General features: G+C 64.0%; 1 protein-coding gene and 1 long non-coding RNA gene across 2 annotated transcripts; both read right to left on the bottom strand.

Moving 5' to 3' along the window:
• Positions 1-4,480: 4,480 nt before the first annotated feature.
• LOC140613755 (uncharacterized) lies at positions 4,481-16,175 on the bottom strand. The gene is made up of 3 exons (XR_012014598.1): positions 15,301-16,175; positions 10,264-14,079; positions 4,481-5,189 (listed from the first exon to the last, which is right to left on the bottom strand). It is a non-coding gene; the product is annotated as an uncharacterized lncRNA (long non-coding RNA).
• On the bottom strand, positions 7,543-9,844 carry LOC140614402 (uncharacterized). Its single transcript, XM_072793647.1, has 3 exons — positions 9,674-9,844; positions 8,148-9,044; positions 7,543-8,044 (listed from the first exon to the last, which is right to left on the bottom strand). The coding sequence occupies exons 1-3, from the start codon at positions 9,842-9,844 to the stop codon at positions 7,994-7,996; spliced, it is 1,119 nt and encodes a 372-aa protein (XP_072649748.1). The 3' UTR covers positions 7,543-7,993.
• Positions 16,176-16,673: the final 498 nt, after the last annotated feature.

Here is a 16,673-nt window from a genome sequence, read left to right as displayed (position 1 = left end):
ACGCTCGTAAAGGGCCCTTCTCCGTGTCCGTGCGTGGCCTCCCGGGCCCTCCTGGCTCCTCAGGGTCCAGATCCACTCCCCGGGCTGCTCCGGCACGGCCGCTGCGGCTCCCGCTGCCTCTGCTCTCGCCACCCCCCCGCCCCGGGGCCCCGCCTGGGGCCCTCTCCCGTCCCCCGGGACACCCAGGGGCCGCTCTGAAGCAGCCGAGTGTCTCCCCACGCCGTGTCCCACCGACCCGCTGCCGCCCTGTCGGTCCCTGGGCCTTACCCGGCCTCCGTGTCCTCTGTGAGAACCGAGGGGGCTCCTATACAGTTCCCCCATAGGAGGCTTGTCATCTCTAGGGGTTTGCCCCTCTGGCCCCACAGCCTTCCCGGCTCCCTGTCGGGCCGCCAGCCCAACCCCAGCCCCTACCCTCCATGGTGTGGCCACACCTGGTTCCCGACCCTCCTTCCCCGCCCACTCCCCCGCCTCCCCCCGCCCCTGCACCTGCACAGGCGCTCTTCCCTCTCTGCCCGAGTCTCCAAAGGCGTCTCCTTCTGCACGGAGGCCCCGCCGCCCGCTGCTGTGAGCTCAAGTACGACCCCAGAGGTCCCAGGTTGCACCCCGACTCCCCCAACGTGGCCCGTGTCTAGAGAGAGGTCCTTCCCGGAGGTAGCTAGGGTTGAATGAGGTTCTAGGTAGGACTCTATCCGACAGCATTAGTGTCCTTGTAAGAAGGGACGCTCGGGAGCTGCTTCTCCCTCCCTTTGGCGCCCGCCGCCACCCAGGCCACATGGGGCCCCTGCGGAAGGCGGCGGCCGAGAGCCGAGAGCTCTCACCAAGCAAACGACCCGTGGCCCTGCTCTTGCACTTCCAGCCTCTCAGAGGGAAGCGTGAGAACCCAAGCTCCATGGCCTGAGCTGGCCGTCCAGGGACCCTCACGCAGCCCGCGGACCAGCGGTGCCCCCGCGCTCCCCTCTCGCGCCGACCCACCCGCTGCCCCCACATGTGCCCGCTTTGCTCCTCCGGTGGCGCAGTCGCCTCCTCCGACACCTGCTTCTCTGTGCCCCGTCTTGGCTGCGTCCCCTTGCCCTGGGGGAGGGCGCTGGGAAGGGCAAGTGCACAGGAGACGTCACACTGGGCAGCCCGGTGGCCTCTGGTGCCGCCTTCAGCCCGGGCCGTGACCCCCGGGTCCCGGGATCGAGTCCTGCATCGGGCTCCCTGCATGGAGCCTGCTTCTCCCTCTGCCTGTGTCTCTGCCTCTCTCTCTCTCTCTCTGTGTCTCTCATGCATAAATAAATAAAATCTTAAAAAAAAAGAAGGCATCAGACTGACATCACTGCATCCCCAACCCCCTACCAGGGACACAGGTGCCTGGAATGCGCCTACACGGCCGCTGAAATATCCGTCACTACGTCCAGGTTTTATGCTCAAGCTGAAAGCATCCCCGTGCGTCCCAGCAGCGTCCACACCGTCCAGTGGCCGCGCTGCGCCAGCCGCTCACCACCCCCGCACCTCGCAGCCAATCCCGGTTGGACTCCTCTCCGCTTTATAGGTCAGCAACTCGAGACTTAGAGAGGACGGTAGGTAACGTGCCCGAGGCCGCACGCCCGGTGCCCGAGACCGAGCCACAGGCAGGCTGCTCCTGCGGGTCGTGCGGCCAGAGGGGCAGATACCGCACGCGGGACCCGGAGTCACTGAGCGCAGGGACACGGGAGGAGGCCGCCTGCTGTATGCCCGACAAGTCGTTGGAGGGAGGAGAAGGCGTGTGGGTCATGAGCTGCACGTGCTGCAAATGCCTTGGAGGGAACAGGAATCGGGGTTTTCAGAAGCTGGGGTGGGCGAGGGCTGCCCCCGGCCTCAGGATGGACATCGATGGACACGCAGGAGCCGGGCGCAGAGGTGGGAAGACGCCCATCCAGTGCGGAGAGGCACTGGAGGGCTCAGTACCCAGGGTCAAGGCCTGGGGGACCCCAAGGACACAGGACCCCAAGGAACAGGACCTCTGGGAGCAGGAGGCTGAGTTAGGGCACAGCCTGGTTTACCCCAATGTCCATGTGCCAGGATGGGGCACGGGAAGGGGCCTGGGGCAGGGACTCCACAAGGGCACCTGGAGGGTGTCAGGGCCTGGGGGGCAGTGGCCCGGCTTGCGGAGGTCACGGAGGTCACACTGGGGCTCCGGCAGGTGACCTGGGAGAGGCCCCCGCATGGCTGGAGCTGGACTGGGTGGTTTGGGGACCCCACAGAGCCGGGCGCTGGGCTGGAGCGGGGCCCTCGGGCGATGTGGGTGCGGGTGCGGGTGGGGGTGCGGGTGGGGGTGGGGGTGCAGGCCACCTGGGCCGGGGCACTGCTGCTGGCCTGGGGGGTCAGCCCGCAGGTCACTGGGCCCCACTCGGGGCGCTGGTGGGGGACACGCCCTGGACCCACAGAGGGAGCCCCCCCCCCCCCCGCCCGGGCCCCCCCAGGACGTCCGCCCCTCCCTGCAGCCCCCAGGCGGCTGGAGCCTAGATGGGAAGGCCCTGCGGAGGGTCCGGGAAGCTGCGGGCGGGCGGGGCGGGGGCGGCGCGTTCCCACAGTCCGGGCGGCGACACGCGGCGCTCGCACATTCCTGGGCCGCCGCAGGCCTGGCCGCCAGTCAAGGCAGCTTCCGACTCTGGGGGCCGCCCGGCGCAGGCACTGCACAAGCCGCAAGCCGGCCCGTCTCACCGCGTGCATGGGCACGGGTGGGGACCGGGCTGACGGAGCAGCGGGGCCAGGGGGCACGTTCAGGCAACCCCCCCCCCCCCCCGCCCCGTCCATTCTGGAAAAGACCAAGAGGAAACGGAGCGGCAGGCCCTGGGGCGGGGGAGGCGGGCTCTGGCCAGGCTCAGGGGCGCTGCCCACCATGTCCTCCCTCCAGCCCCGACCTGACCTGTAAGGGGGCTGCTGCCCTCTGCTCAGAATCGCCTCCCTGGGGGGGTGGGGGGCCTGGGGGTTAGGGCCTGCCTTTGGGTGGGGTCATGACCCCAGGGGCCTGGGATGGAGCCTCGTGTGCCCTGCTCAGCGACGACCCTGCTGCTCCCTCTGCCTGTGCTCTCTCTCTGCCAAATAAATAAACTAGGGGCGCCCGGGGGGCTCAGGGCCCAGGGCATGACCCCAGGGTCCCGGGATGGAGTCCCATGTCGGGCTCCCTGCATGGGGCCTGCTTCTCCCTCTGCCTGTGCCTCTGCCTCTCTCTCTCTCTCTCTCTGTCTCTCATGAATAGATAAAACATAAATAAAATATTTAAAAAAAGAAACAAGAATCCCCTCCCACAATTCCCTGGTTATTGATGGACGGGGAAGCCTGGGCGAGCGCACCCCAGCCACCGGGTAAGAGATGCAAACACAGACAAGTAGAAAACGCCTCAGAAATGGGTCCTCAGAGTCTGGGGGGACGTTGGCTTCCCCGGGGTGGTGGGCATCCCCTGGGGGGACATGGGCTTCCTTCTGCGTGGACGCCCCACAACTCCCCCGGTTCCGTCCCCTGTAGGACGGCGCCTAACGGCCCAGGTCGCGGAGCCACTGAGGCTGGAGAGCACCGGGAGCTTCCCTGCGCCCAGAAGCCCCCACAGGAGCTACCCAGACCCTAGGAGACAGGAATGTTCTGGAAATTTCACTGTTCTGTTGCCTTTAATTCCGACAACTGCCCAGTGAGGCCGGTGCTGCCGCCGCCCCTGGTTTACCCCTAAAGAAACAGGGACTTAAAGAGGTAAAGTCACCTGCCTGGGGTCACGTAGCTGCGTGTGCCTGACCCCAGGTTCCTCGGAGCAGCCGCCGGGGCCTGTTCCCTGGGTCTCGGTGCAGGCGCAGGTCAGACGAGATTCCAGGCGCACAGCTGCTCCCTCCTCCCCCCAGACGGGCTTGGGCCCCGGGCTGCCCCCAACCTCCTCCCAGCGGGATCGCGCTGGATCCTCGGAGTCGCTGAGGATCCGCAGTGGCTCTAACTTCGACAGAACCCAGTAGATGCTTCAACCCCACCTTTGTTCTGTGAAATAACCGACGCCCGATAGCTCGACCCTCACAACGTGACCGAAGGGGAAGAGGCCCGCCCCGAAGACGCACGGGGTCCTGAGCGCATTCAAGGTGACTCGTGCCTGAGTCGGCGGCCATGGCGAGCCCGCTGCGGGTCAGCACCCAGCAGGGCGCAGACGGAGATGGGAGGGCCCCGGGGCAGGGGGAGCAAGCGACGGAGACTACACCCCGGGAGGCCACGACCCCCACTGGGGGCTCCCAACCAGGTCAGGTGGAAAGGCCCGGAGGGAGACTGATGCGTCGTAGCATGATGAGACGTGCGAAGCAAGCGGGGGCCCAGCGTCCAGACCGGCTGCTAGTGAGGGCCAGAAAGGGCGCCCCGAAGAGGTGACCACCGTCAAGGATGACGAGTGAGCGGTTCTGCAGACGGAGGCCCCTGGGAAGGCCGCTCCGGGCAGAGGACACACGACAGGACACGGAAAATACGAGCCACGCATAAAACACGCTGATCCACTGTAGAACATCGAAATGTTAAACGCTCGTAAAAAATTACATCCTGCAGAAAAACAAACAGGCAAACCCCAGACCAGGAGAAGCTAGTCTCAGGACATAAATCTGACAAAGGGCTTATCTGCACCATATATAAAGAACCCCGGCCACTCAATAATAAAAACACAAACACTCCAATTGTTTTGAACGGCCGCCGACTGCACAGACACTTCAGGAAGGACGCACCAAGGACCGCAGAGACCCGCGTGAGAGCCCCACGGCAGCAGGCACGGGGAGACGCAAATGCAAACTACAAGGAGGTTGTTCCTCGCCTCCCGGAAGGGTCGGAAAACTGGCGCCCTGTGGGCGTGGGTGTGGGTGTGGGTGTGAGCCGCCCTCCCCGCCGCTGCAGCCCGGCCGAGCCCAAGCTGCCCACGCCCCGCAGCCCATCCACTCCCGCGGGTTCCCTGGAGAGAAGCCAAAGCGCGGGTTTCCAGAGTCTCCTCCGTGAAGGGCTCCCGCAGCTCTTTCCACTCTGGGCCTGAATTGTAGCAACCCGGAGGGTCCTCACGGGCACCTGGGGCTCCGTCGTCTCACACCTGCCTTCGGCTCAGGCCACGATCCGGGTCCTGGGATCCAGCCCCACCTGGGGCGCCCTGCTCCGCGGGGTCTGCTGCTCCCTCGGCCTCTGGCTGCTGCTCCCCCTGCTTGTGCTCGAGGGCTCACTCTCTGTGTCAAACAAATAAATAAAATCCTTTAAAAACCAGCAAGAGGGATCCCTGGGTGGTGCAGCGGTTTAGTGCCTGCTTTCAGCCCAGGGCGTGATCCTGGAGACCCGGGATCAAGTCCCACGTCGGGCTCCCGGTGCATGGAGCCTGCTTCTCCCTCTGCCTGGGTCTTTGCCTCTCTCTCTATCATAAATAAATAAAATAAAATCTTAAAAAAATAAATATAAAAAATAAATAAAAAATGAAAACCAGCAAGAGCCCAGAGGAGAGAGGCCACACCATGTTCCCACAATGGAGCGCTTCTGCTTGACAAAAGCAGTGACCTCTGGAGACACAACCACGTGGAAGGCTCCGGAAAACAGCGTCACGGAAAAGACCGATGCGAGCAGAGCGTCCTGCACGACTGCGTTTATACGGAATTCTGGAACAGTCAAAACTGCCCAGTGCCCGCAGAAGTCGCATCGCTGTCGCCGAGGGAGGCGGCAATTCACCAGGCAGGACCGGAGCCAACCTTCGGGGCGCAGACTCGCTCGGGGCCTTGTGCCCTGGCCAGTACCGCCCAGCCGAGGCCTCAGCGTGTGGCTGCTCCCAGGTGATAAGAAGAGCCAGAGGCTCCACCCTAAAGGCCTGCACGTCCTTCACTCGGCGCCCGAGGTGACCCGGGGGCGCAGGACCGCCGCCCGGGGAGGCCCGGAGCAGCTGGCGTAGCACAGGGGCCCCACAGGGTAAACTGTGTTTCTCTTATTTTCCTTGAGCAAAACCAACACAGCATTGTTTGCTTTGCCTCCCACTGCGGTTACTGGCCCCCGGCCGCTGGGCAGAGTCTGCGCTGGGGGGCCGCGGGGCACGCAGGTCACCGGCCGGTCATCCCCACTGCCCCCCCAGTCATCCCCACCACCTCCCTGGTGATCCCCAGTGCCTCCCGGTCATCCCCACCACAACCCTAGTCATCCCCACTGCCCCCCGGTCATCCCTACCGCCTCCCCAGTCATCCCCACTGCCCCCCCGGTCATCCCCAGTACCCCCCTAGTCATCCCCAGCACCCTCAGCCCTCAGTCATCCCTCTGCCCCTCGGACATCCTCACTGCCCCCCAGTCATCCCCACTCCCCCCTGGTCATCCCCAGCACCCCCAGTCATCCCTCTGCCCCTCGGACATCCCCACTGTGCCCAGTCATCCCCACCGCCTCCCCAGTTATCCCCACTGCCCCCCGGTCATCCCTACTCCCCCCCATCATCCCCACTCCCCCCCAGTCATCCCCACTATCCCCCCCACTCCTCCCCAGTCATCCCCACCACCTCCCCAGTCATCCCCACCGCCTGGCTCTCCCTCCCCGTCTGCAGGGATCCAGTGAGGGTAGCTCCGTGTCCGTCTGCCTCCCAGGCGCCCAGCTCCGTTCTCTCCGCTCCGTGCTCCCTAAGCGTCCAGCCCCTCAGGCTTCAGCTCCTGCAGAGATGCGCACCTGGCAGCGGGTGGTCGGGGACCCGGGTCCCGCGGTTCGAAGGTAACCGAAGCCCAGGGATGGCTAAGGAGCGCACGTTGGGCTTGGGCCCTCGTCCTGCCGCCCCTTAATCTGCTGCGTGATGGTGGGAACGTGACTCAGCTCTCGGGCCCCAGGCCCTTACTCACGGGCGAGGGGAGTCGGTTCCTGCCCTAGGGGTCACAGGGACCCAATGAGATCGTCTGTCAGAGTCAGCACGTTCGGGGACTTAGGGTTGGGGTGTGTTCCCTCTTGCACCGTGGTTACCCCTTACCATAGAGGTTTTACCCGAGCCGGTTGGCAAGAGACGGCGCGACCGTCCCGAGTCACGAGGCACGCGCGTGGGGAGCCACGGAGCCCAGCCTCCAGCCCCGGGCCTGCTCCTGTCGCGGCCTGGCCTCCACGAAATTAAAAATAAATAAATAAAATAAATAAATAAATAAATACACTAAAAACCAGGGGCTAAAGAGCAACTTCTCTGGCCGGGCCAGCGGCACACTCGGGGATGAAGGACCGTCCCCTCCTGCGCTGTCCTGGGGGCAGCAGTCGCCCACTGCGCTCACCACGCACACTAGGGCAGATGATGCGATGGACAAGCTGGGATTTCAAGCTGCAGGTATTTGATGACCTTCCGCGGCCCTCGGTGCCTCGGTTGGCCCGTGAAGCCCGATGCACACGCGCATCATCCCAAACCATCCGGAAACTTCGAGCATCGGGGAGCTCGTGAAGCCTGAAGGGCTGGGCCGGGGGGCACTGGAGCCCCGATGGGGGAGGGGGCGCCTGGCTCTCACCTGCGCCCCCCGACCTGCCCGAGCCCCCAGCGGCGCGCCCGCTCCGCCCCTTCCCCTCCCGCAGCCCGCACCCACCGACCCCGGCCCGGCCCGCCCTCCTGGTGCCCGTGACATGACGCTGCTCCTCTGGGTGACTGTGGTGCAGACCCCAGGTCTCCTGCACCCCGAGGCGCCCTCCGTGCCCGGGCCCTGCTCATCACACAGCGGTGCAGAGGACGGTTGTTTTGAGCAGAACCCTCAGCCTCTACTTCAGGGGTCCTTAGGCTTCCAGGATAGGCCGCAGGTGGAACGTCTGGGCCCCGCACCCCGGAACCCATAGACAGGACCCTCTGGTCCCAGTGCGATGGTCCTTGAGGGGCCCCTAGGGTCGGGGAGGTCACGCGGGGGGAACCCCGGGAGGGATTAGCGCCCTTATGGGAACTCTCCCTCGGCCGGGGACACGGCAAGGACAGCGGCCTTCCAAGCCTGCGCCCCCGTCTGTGGGCACCCGGGCCTGGCTTCCCAGCCCTGTCGCGGGAGATGAAGGTCTGTGGGTTCAGCCGCCGCGTCCGTGGGTCCGTGGTATTTCGTTCTGGCAGCCCAACCCCTAGGAAAAGGGGAAAAGCAGCTTTTGACGTCAGCTTTGTCACATCTACTCAGTAAAAAACAGAAGCAAACCCAGGCGGGCCCGACGGGACATTACCAGGCACCTTGCGCCTTCCGCGGCGACAGGGAGGCCGAGTCGGAGCCACTCCCTGCTGGAAAGAGGACCCGGTCCCTGGGGCGAGAAACGGGCCAGGAGAGGAGCAGCAGATCCCAGACGCGGTGACTGGACTCGCGGGGATGACGCGGGCGGAGCAAATGGGGAAACAGAGGCAAGACGCCGCCCAGGCGGGGTGGGCGCAGAAGGGGACAGGTCGGGAGGGGCCAGATGGGAGCAGGGATGGGGCGGTGGGGGCGGGAGGGGGCGCCGGGCCTAGAGAGGGGCCCGCCTGGTGCTGCGGCTGGCCGGGGTCCGGTGACGCGACGGGCAGGCCCCCCCTCGGCGGATCCGGATCGGCAGGGAGCTGGGCCGCCCGAGGCCTGGCTGGAGGCTGTCGCCGCCCGCCCGGAGCCCCCGCCTCGGGCCCCGCCCTCGCAGGGAGAGGGGGGACAGCTGGGCGAGCAGTGTGGCCTCCCAAGTGGCCGTGGGAAGGGGCTGGCTTGTCTGCTCCCCCGCCTGCTCTTCCGCCTGCTGTGAAATCCGCCTCAGCTGGACGTGCCCAGGAGACCCGTCCCCATCTGTTCCGGGCACGGTTGGCAGGAAGGCCTCCGATCCAAGAGGTCGCTTGGCCGTCCGCGCGACAGAGGCCGCCTCGGTGGGGGCAGGGACGGAGCCGCTGCAAAGGCACGCTCGGCCTGGGAACAGCTGCCCCGCGGGCCCAGGAGGCTCCGGGCCGCTCCCACCTCACCCGGCCGGGGCGGCCTGCAGTGACGTCATTGGCCCCGTCGGAAGGACATCTGTTCTGGACGACGGGCCCGGGGTGCGGCCGGGGCGAAGCCCACCGCAGTTCAGGACTCGGGTGACCCAAGGCCAAGAGCCTGCAAAGGACCTGTCCAGACTTGTCCTAACTCGACCAGGAAGCGTCCTCAGCCAAGACCCCGGGCGTGCCGGCGGGCCTCCAGCTGGGCCCCGTGTGCGGGTCCGGTGCCCCCCGCCCCTGCAGCAGCCCTGAGCCCCGGGAGGGGGCCGGGGGGGGCACCGCTGAGCCAACAGCTGTGCATAGTCAGCAGCTTCCTCCCAAAGCAGGCCTGACACCAAAGTTCCCCTCCCGGGGATTCCGTGGGGTGATGCCCCCACCCCGTGAGGTCGGAGGGAAATGGGACGAGGGGGAGACGCAGGATGCAACTGAGGCAGCTTCCCTCCCGGCAACGGGTGTGTGCCTGCTTGTAGCACGTGTGTCCCCGAGGCCTCCTCCTCCCCAGGCTGGGCGTAGCCACTCAGCACAGACGTGGTGCCTCAAGGTGCCTCAAGGTGACGGGACGTCCTGTGCGGCAGCTGCGGAGCTGAAATGGGGCTCACTGGGCTGTCCTGGAAGCTCCGGGACACAGTCCGTTCGCTTGCCTTCCCTGGCTTCTGGAGGCGCCCGCGCTCCTGGGCCTGTGGCTCCTTCCTGCATCCCCGGAGCCGCAGGGCCCGGGCACGTCTTTGTCACGCCATGTCACCCGGACACCGACCCCCGGTTCCCCTTCTCACCATCAGCTGACGAAGACCCTTAATCCCGCCTGACACCTGCGGACAGCCCCCCAGCAGGCCCACGGGTTGCAGGACTAGGCTGTGAGCGTCCTTGAGGGACTGTTCCCACCTTCCACAGGTGCCGTCCCGTCCCGTGTCTTCCTGGAACGAAGGGCTCAGGGGTTTATGCATTTAATCAGGCTTGGCCCCGTGCGGTCCTTAAAGCTGGGAGGCGAGACCCTGGCTGTCCCTGAGCTGCCCTATGACCCCACATCCTGCTTGCACAGCAGCCGACTTCTCCAAGGACAACCAAACCCTCCAAAATCAGGGAAATCAGGGGACAGATGACCCAGGGTGGCCACTGCCTCCCAGGCAGACGGATCAAGCCCCGATCCCAAGCACCAAGCAGCTAGCCGTGGGACCTAGGCCTTTCGGAGCCTCCGGGTCCCCATTGGCACCGCAGGGCCGAGGCCTTGCAGAGTAGGCTCCCCGCTGCCTCGTTTCCATACTTTCATCCAGCAAAGGGCCCAGGAAGGAGACACCAAAGCCACCAGAATGGTTTTTCTCCAGAGCTCCCCATGCATTAGGATGTCTCGAAGCCCCTTTCTCACCTGCTGTAAGTGGTTCGCGTGTGTGGGGGTGGCCGGGAGGGTTTGCACTTCCTCGTCTCTCTCTCCCGCAGAGCTGTGAACACATCACGAGGGGCAGCAAGGCCCCGGGAAGTGCTTTGCAAATCTTCCGTAGCCCGGAGCAGGCCTTTGCTGAGCTGAGCTGAGCGGCCTCCTCTCCCACCCCCTCCCTTGGTTGCAAAGACCCTCAGAGGACCCAGGGCCACCCCACGCGTGATGGCTCCTCTCTGAGTCCCTGTGCCTCCCAGGTTGGCTCGAGCTTCAGCCCCTGGTGGGATCGCCCAGGGGACACGGGCTGGCTTCTCCCTGCATCCCCGCCCCCAGCTCCTGCACCGCGAGCTCCACCCGGGCGGGAGCGGAGGGGCCGGGAGGGGCCAGGAGGGGCCGGGAGGGGCCGGGAGGGGCCGGTGCACGACGTGCGGGTGCAGGCGGCCGCCCCTGGTCGCGGGGCTTGGCGCGTGCCTCCGCCCGCCCTTTCCCACACCCTGTGCCTCCGCGACCGGGGCTCCCCCCTCGTCAGAGCTCCCAGGCTCAGCAGGCAGGCTGCCATAATTCTCAAGAATAAAGAAAACATTTTAGGGTTTGACAAGCCCAACATTTGCATGTCTGTTTTCAGAGAAATACCCATCTGGGGGGATTAAGCCTTTTTTTTTCCCCTCCCTCCCTTTCCAATCCCAAGTATGAAAACATTCTTGACATAGTTGCCTGAAAAAGGATTTCTAAAGAGAAAAATACCTCCCATACCCTGTGATTTCAGTGACTTGGTGTGAAAAGCACCCGAAAGAAAGGGAATGAGGTGGAGAACAGAAAAGAAAAAAAAAAATCTCTTTAGGCAAACAGCTTGTTAAGCTTCCAGCAGGCGATGCATTGGGCTTCCTCTCCGGTCTCAGGAGCCACGCGTGTTGGCGCGGACTCATCCCCAGACGCTGGCCTCCCCGAGGAGCAGGGCCTGTGCTCCCGTGGGCCCAGGGCCGGGCAGGCGGCCCGGCGGGGGCAGGAATCAGGCCTGCAGCCCGGCTACTGAGCAGCCCCGAGCCTCAGGGAGCCCTTCCGGGGATGTGCCTCCCTCTGGGGGCAGCGGCCTCTGCAAACAGAGTGCATTGGACGGGGAGGGGGAGGGGCTCCCAGACAAAGGGCAAGCAGGGTGGCTCATCCCAAATCATTAAAGATTTTTAGCAGAAGGCGATTTCCACGAAAGCCAGCTGCTCTCCGTCGGGTCGGGTCGGGAACTGGCGAACTCCTCAGCAGCAGGGCCCTCGACACCCTGACCTTGGCTCCCCACGCCCCGAGGGAGGCGGACTTGTGCCCGAGAAAGTGACCGGGGACTGGGCGGCTGGTGGGCGCGGGCAGATGTAGCAAAAGGCAATTTTTAGGTTTTGAAGGTGAAGGAAGCGTGACATTGGCCAAGCTAAGGACCATCCACCCGTCGGTTCTCTCAACCATCGAGCATCCACGGCGGGCGCAGCGCTGGTGACGCCCGGGAAGGAGGTGGATCTGGAAGGAAGGAAAACTCAGAGAGGCTCCCGTGGGTTGACTGACGGGGGCCGGGCTCCCTGGACAGAGCCCCGAGGCAGGTGGCCGGATACACGCCGGACGCTCGGGCACTGGCGGTGGCCTGAGCTCCAAAGCGCACAGGCCGGGGTGGCCCATCCTGCGTGCCCGTCGGGAGAGCAGTTTCTCCACGGAGCCGAAGAAGAGGAGCCGCAGGGAAGGCCCCTCTCCTCCAAGGGGTCAGGGCGTGAGGGGAGAGCTCGATGTGGCTCATCACAGGACACGGGCCGGAGCCAAGGCGCTCAGGGCAGGACTCGGGGCGAGGCCAGGGGGGGCCAGGGCACGGAGACCATGGGGCAGGGGGGCTGGAGAGCAGAGGGCTGGGCCGCGGGGGCCTGAGGGCGAAGAGAGAAAGGGTGGGGGTGAGGCTGGACACTCCGCTTTGGGGGGAACCTTCCCTTCAGTCCCCAGGAAGCCTCGACTCTGCACGAGGCTGCCTGAGATGAGAGGAGCAGGGAAAGCGGCCGGGAGCCACCCATGTGTGACTTGTCCCAGAAGTTCAGCCTAAATCCCCCTCCCCACCGCCTCGTGCTGTCCCAGCGAGGGTCTCAGACTTCACGGCCGCTTCTCAGGAGCCCAGCACGTTCGTTCCTCACACAAGATGATGCACGCGGCCTCCCCTCCTTGGATTCCCCCCAAAGCCTTGCGCATTCCTCCGCAGGACGGAAGCAGAGGTTGGAGAAGCTTGCGACCAGCTTAAGGGACAAGGGCCCAGACAGACAGACTCCAGGTGCAGCGGAGCCGGGCCCGGGTGGGGTGGCTGCCCCTGGAAGGCGAGCGCGGCCACCCCGAGGCCATGGGGTGGCGGGTGAGACCCCGGCTCCAGCGCCCGGTTGTGCTCAGTGCTGAGCGGGTTAGTCACTCCCCCGGCTCAAGTCGTTAACTCCGGGAGGAAGCCACGCTAGCTGCCCCGCCTCGTCCCGGGAGCTTGCTGCCCTTGCAAAACCGATGAGTAATCAGACATTCCCGGAGCCTGGCTAAGCTCACTGCCAAGAAAGGTGTCTTGCAGCCCATGTGCTGCTGCTGGGGCAGCCACGCCACAGGCCCTGAGTCACCCTGGATCCAGCGGAGAACAAGGCCAGACTTGCCCGAGTTCAACGTGGCCCCGCGGAGACGGGCTCCTGGGGAGGAGGTCACGGGTCACCACGCCCGCCCGCCCTTCCCTGCACCGGCCCGGGCCGCCCCGCGTGGGACACACAGGGGTCCAGGGACAGGCCGGGAAGGACGGGACCAGCCAGAGCCAGGCGTGTCCTCGACAGACGGGGGAGCTGAGGCCAAGGAGGCCGTGGCGCTCGCCTCAAGTCAAGTCGCGGGACTGTCACCCCTCAGTTCCGGGTCCCCAGCAGCTCCCACTGCACCAGGTTCCTCCAGCGTAACGTTGAGGCCTCGATGTTCAGGAAACGCGGGAGCGGAAAAATGACGAAACCCGCTCCGGGCCCGTCAGTGGGCAGGTGGCTTAAAAAATGAAACATAGGGGATCCCTGGGTGGCTCAGCGGTTTGGCGCCTGCCTTTGGCCCAGGCGGTGACCCCCGGGTCCCAGGATCGAGTCCTGCATCAGGTCCCTGCATGGAGCCTGCTTCTCCCTCTGCCTGTGTCTCTGCCTCTCTCTCTCTCTCTCTGTCATGAATAAATAAATAAAAATTAAAAAAAATGAATGTAGTTTTTACATAACACGACATGTGAATTAGCCTCTCAGACCGACGCGACTGTCCGGGCCCCGACGCGGTCTCATCGCCAAGAGAACAAGACGCAGGAACCGACCGTTTACACTCGACCACCTCGGAAGAAGGGAAACTCGCACACTCACCCGCCGTGTGTGCGGGGCACACGCTCGCCTTTGCACAAACTGCGGGGAGCGGTGAAGAGCTTGCACGAGGCCCTGCTTGTGGCCTGCGTCCTTGAACCCTGGCCCGGGAGATGTGATTAAAACCTAGAAGTCGTAGTCCGCGCAAGGCTGGAAGTCAGCCTTCCTGAGGAGCTACAGTGCGTGGTGGCTTCTCTGGACACATAAGCATTTAAGCTGAATAAACGGCGGATTGATGATGGGAGGATGAGAGAATTAAAAAAAAATAAATGTTGTCTGAGCTCCAGGGTAATAATTAACTAGATGGCATCACGTTTTGGAAAAGCCAAGGAGCATAACTCACAGAACTTTAGAGCCAGGGGGGAGTCTCGGGCTGTGACGCGCCGCCGCTCCTGAGGACCTGGACTCCCAACCTCCGTCAACTTAAAATCTCCGAAAACTTCTAAAAAAAAAAAAAAAATAGGGACGCCCGGGTGGCTCAGCGGTTGAGCGTCTGCCTTTGGCTCAGGGTGTGATCCTGGAGACCCGGGATCGAGTCCCCCGTCCGGCTCCCTGTATGGAGCCTGCTTCTCCCTCTGCCTGGGTCTCTGCCTCTCTCTCTGGGTCTCTCAGGAATAAATAAATAAAATCTAAAAAAAAAAAAAAAAAAAAAAAAAATCTCCTGCTTCTTCATCTGCAAAATGGGAACCACAATATCCCCCTGCTGGGATTTTCGTGCGGCTCCCCCGCGATGGAGGCTGATGTGCAGGACGGGTGTGGAAGGCCTGTGCGCCCCGAGCCCGCCTCCCCCATGGGCCTGGCCCCTCGGGCCCAGAGCCTCAGCATCCGTCTGTCTGTCCCTCGGGAGGCCCCTGCTGCCCCTGCTGCCCTTTCCCCAGAGGCCACAGAGGGACAGCCCCGGGAGGACGGGTGCTCGCAGGCAGAGACCATGAGGGCAGCCACACCTTGAGCTGAATCAGCCTCCACCGCAGATTCACCCACGATTCACGATTCACCCCCAGCCTCTCCCGGGACTAAGCGGCATCCGGGGGACGGCCAAGCCCTCAAGAAAAGTGTCCCTGCAGGTGGCTGCGTGCAGACCCCTGCAGCTGGGGGTGCAGGCCGGGGGAGTGGGACATCTCGGGGTGCAGAACCCACCCCTGGCTGAGGCCGGAGGCTGCAGAGAGGCCGGTGGGAAGGAAGCAGGCAGCTCGCAGAGTCCCCCACAGGTAGGGGGGTCATCCTGCACTTGGGTCCAGAGCCAAGGGCTCCCCCGTGTTCCCGTTGCGTCCCTCTACCTCCATGCAGACGGGTCTCGGAGGGGGGATGCCCCACTGAGGGTCCAAACACTTGTCTGAATGCAGGAGGAAGGCAGGGCCTGCGGAGACCCACCCCGCACGGAAGTGCGCTCGGCTAGGGCCACCGGGCCTGTCCTATTTACGGCTACTAATCATGCATAAGGGCCACCGGAGGCCCGGTCTCTGCTTGGCTGCACCCTAACCCCGAAAGCTTCCACCCACGTGTAGCTTGCACGGCCCCTGCAGCTGCACCCTCGCTCCTGCACGCCCCCTCCAGTTCTCCTCTCAGCACCCCGACCCCCAGGCACAGACAGGGCCTCTCCCCTTGGGGTCCCTCCACCTTGCACCAACGGGCTCACTCAGTCGTTCATTCATCAAATACGCACCAGACGCCGGTGGGCCTGCCGGACGCCCCACCGGTGTCGCTGCACGGGACTCCTCGTCGAAAATCAGGCAGAATATGGGGTGTCTTCCACGGCCGGCAGGAGAGGAAGGCTGTTGGGAAAAAATCCTAAAATGCGATGATTTCTAAGCAACGGGGAGAGCAGCAGAAAGCTGGAGTTTGTATGAATGCGTGATTATTTATTAACTATATTCCTCTGTCTTTGATTTTTTTCCCCTCAGTCACCAGAATGGAATCAATAAATGGCAACATTTTCCCATCTGATGATTTTATTTATTTTTTAAACTTTATTTATTTATTTATTTATTTATATTTTTCATCTGATGATTTTAAATGAGATTACAAAGACAGGGAGTTTTAATTTCACATGCATTAGTTTCTGGGTCTCGGGTCCTTTTTTTTTTTTTTTTTTCTCAAAGCAGATAAATGAGGTTCTAAACTTAGGATAATAAGGCTTAACAGTGAGGCGCTTTTTAAAAAGTGAATCATTTCTCAGTTCTCCTTTGCTAATCTCTCTTGGTAACATTAATTATGAGTTTGTGCGGCGTGCCCCAAGGCGAGCTCGGCTTTCCCAGGACAATTAAAGTTACTTAATTATTAAAAACTGTGTGTGCTGCTGCCCAGAGAGAAAGAGGCAGCCGGGCCCGGCTCCCACCGCCCCCCACAGGAGTGACCGGACACTCTGTGGGAACTCGGCTCCTTTCCCTCGCCTTTGTAATTCTTTCAATATAATCTATGAAAATCCCCTCGCCGCCCCTCCCACCCGGGCGGGAATGATTTAGAGGCGGCTCTCCCTGGGCTGAGAGCAGCCTGCCGGCTCCGCCCGCCTCGGGGCTGGGCTCCAGCTACTGCCGGGGGCTGGGGGGCCGGGGCTGGGGGGCTGGGGGCCTGGGGGGTCGGGGGATCAGCAGGCGGGGGGCTGGGGGACCAGGGGACCGGGGGGGGGGGGCTGGGGGGCTGGGGGCCAGGGCTGGGGGGCCGGGGGACTGGAGGACCAGGGGGCTGTGGGGCTGGGGACCGGTGGTTGGGGACTGGGGACTGGAGGTTGGGGGGCTGGAGCCAGGGGGATGGGGGGCTGGGGGACCAGGGGGCTCAGGGTTGGGGAGCAGGGGGCCAGGGGGCTGGGGGTCGGGGACTAGGGACTGGAGGCTGGAGGCTGGGGGGCTGGGGGCCAGGGGTACGGGGGCCGGAGGACCAGGGGGCTCAGGGTTGGGGAGCAGGAGGTTGGGGGCTGGGGGACCGGGGGCCAGGGGTCAGGGGTTGGGGGTCCGGGGACTGGTGGGGGCAGGACAGGGAGCCTGGGGGCCGGGGGTTGGGGGGCTGGGTGGCCGCGGACTGGGGGTCGGGGACTGGGGT

This window comes from Canis lupus, chromosome 22, assembly GCF_048164855.1.
Source record: "Canis lupus baileyi chromosome 22, mCanLup2.hap1, whole genome shotgun sequence".
In the NCBI taxonomy this organism is placed as follows: domain Eukaryota; kingdom Metazoa; phylum Chordata; class Mammalia; order Carnivora; family Canidae; genus Canis; species Canis lupus.
This window is presented reverse-complemented; position numbering and strand designations above follow the sequence as displayed.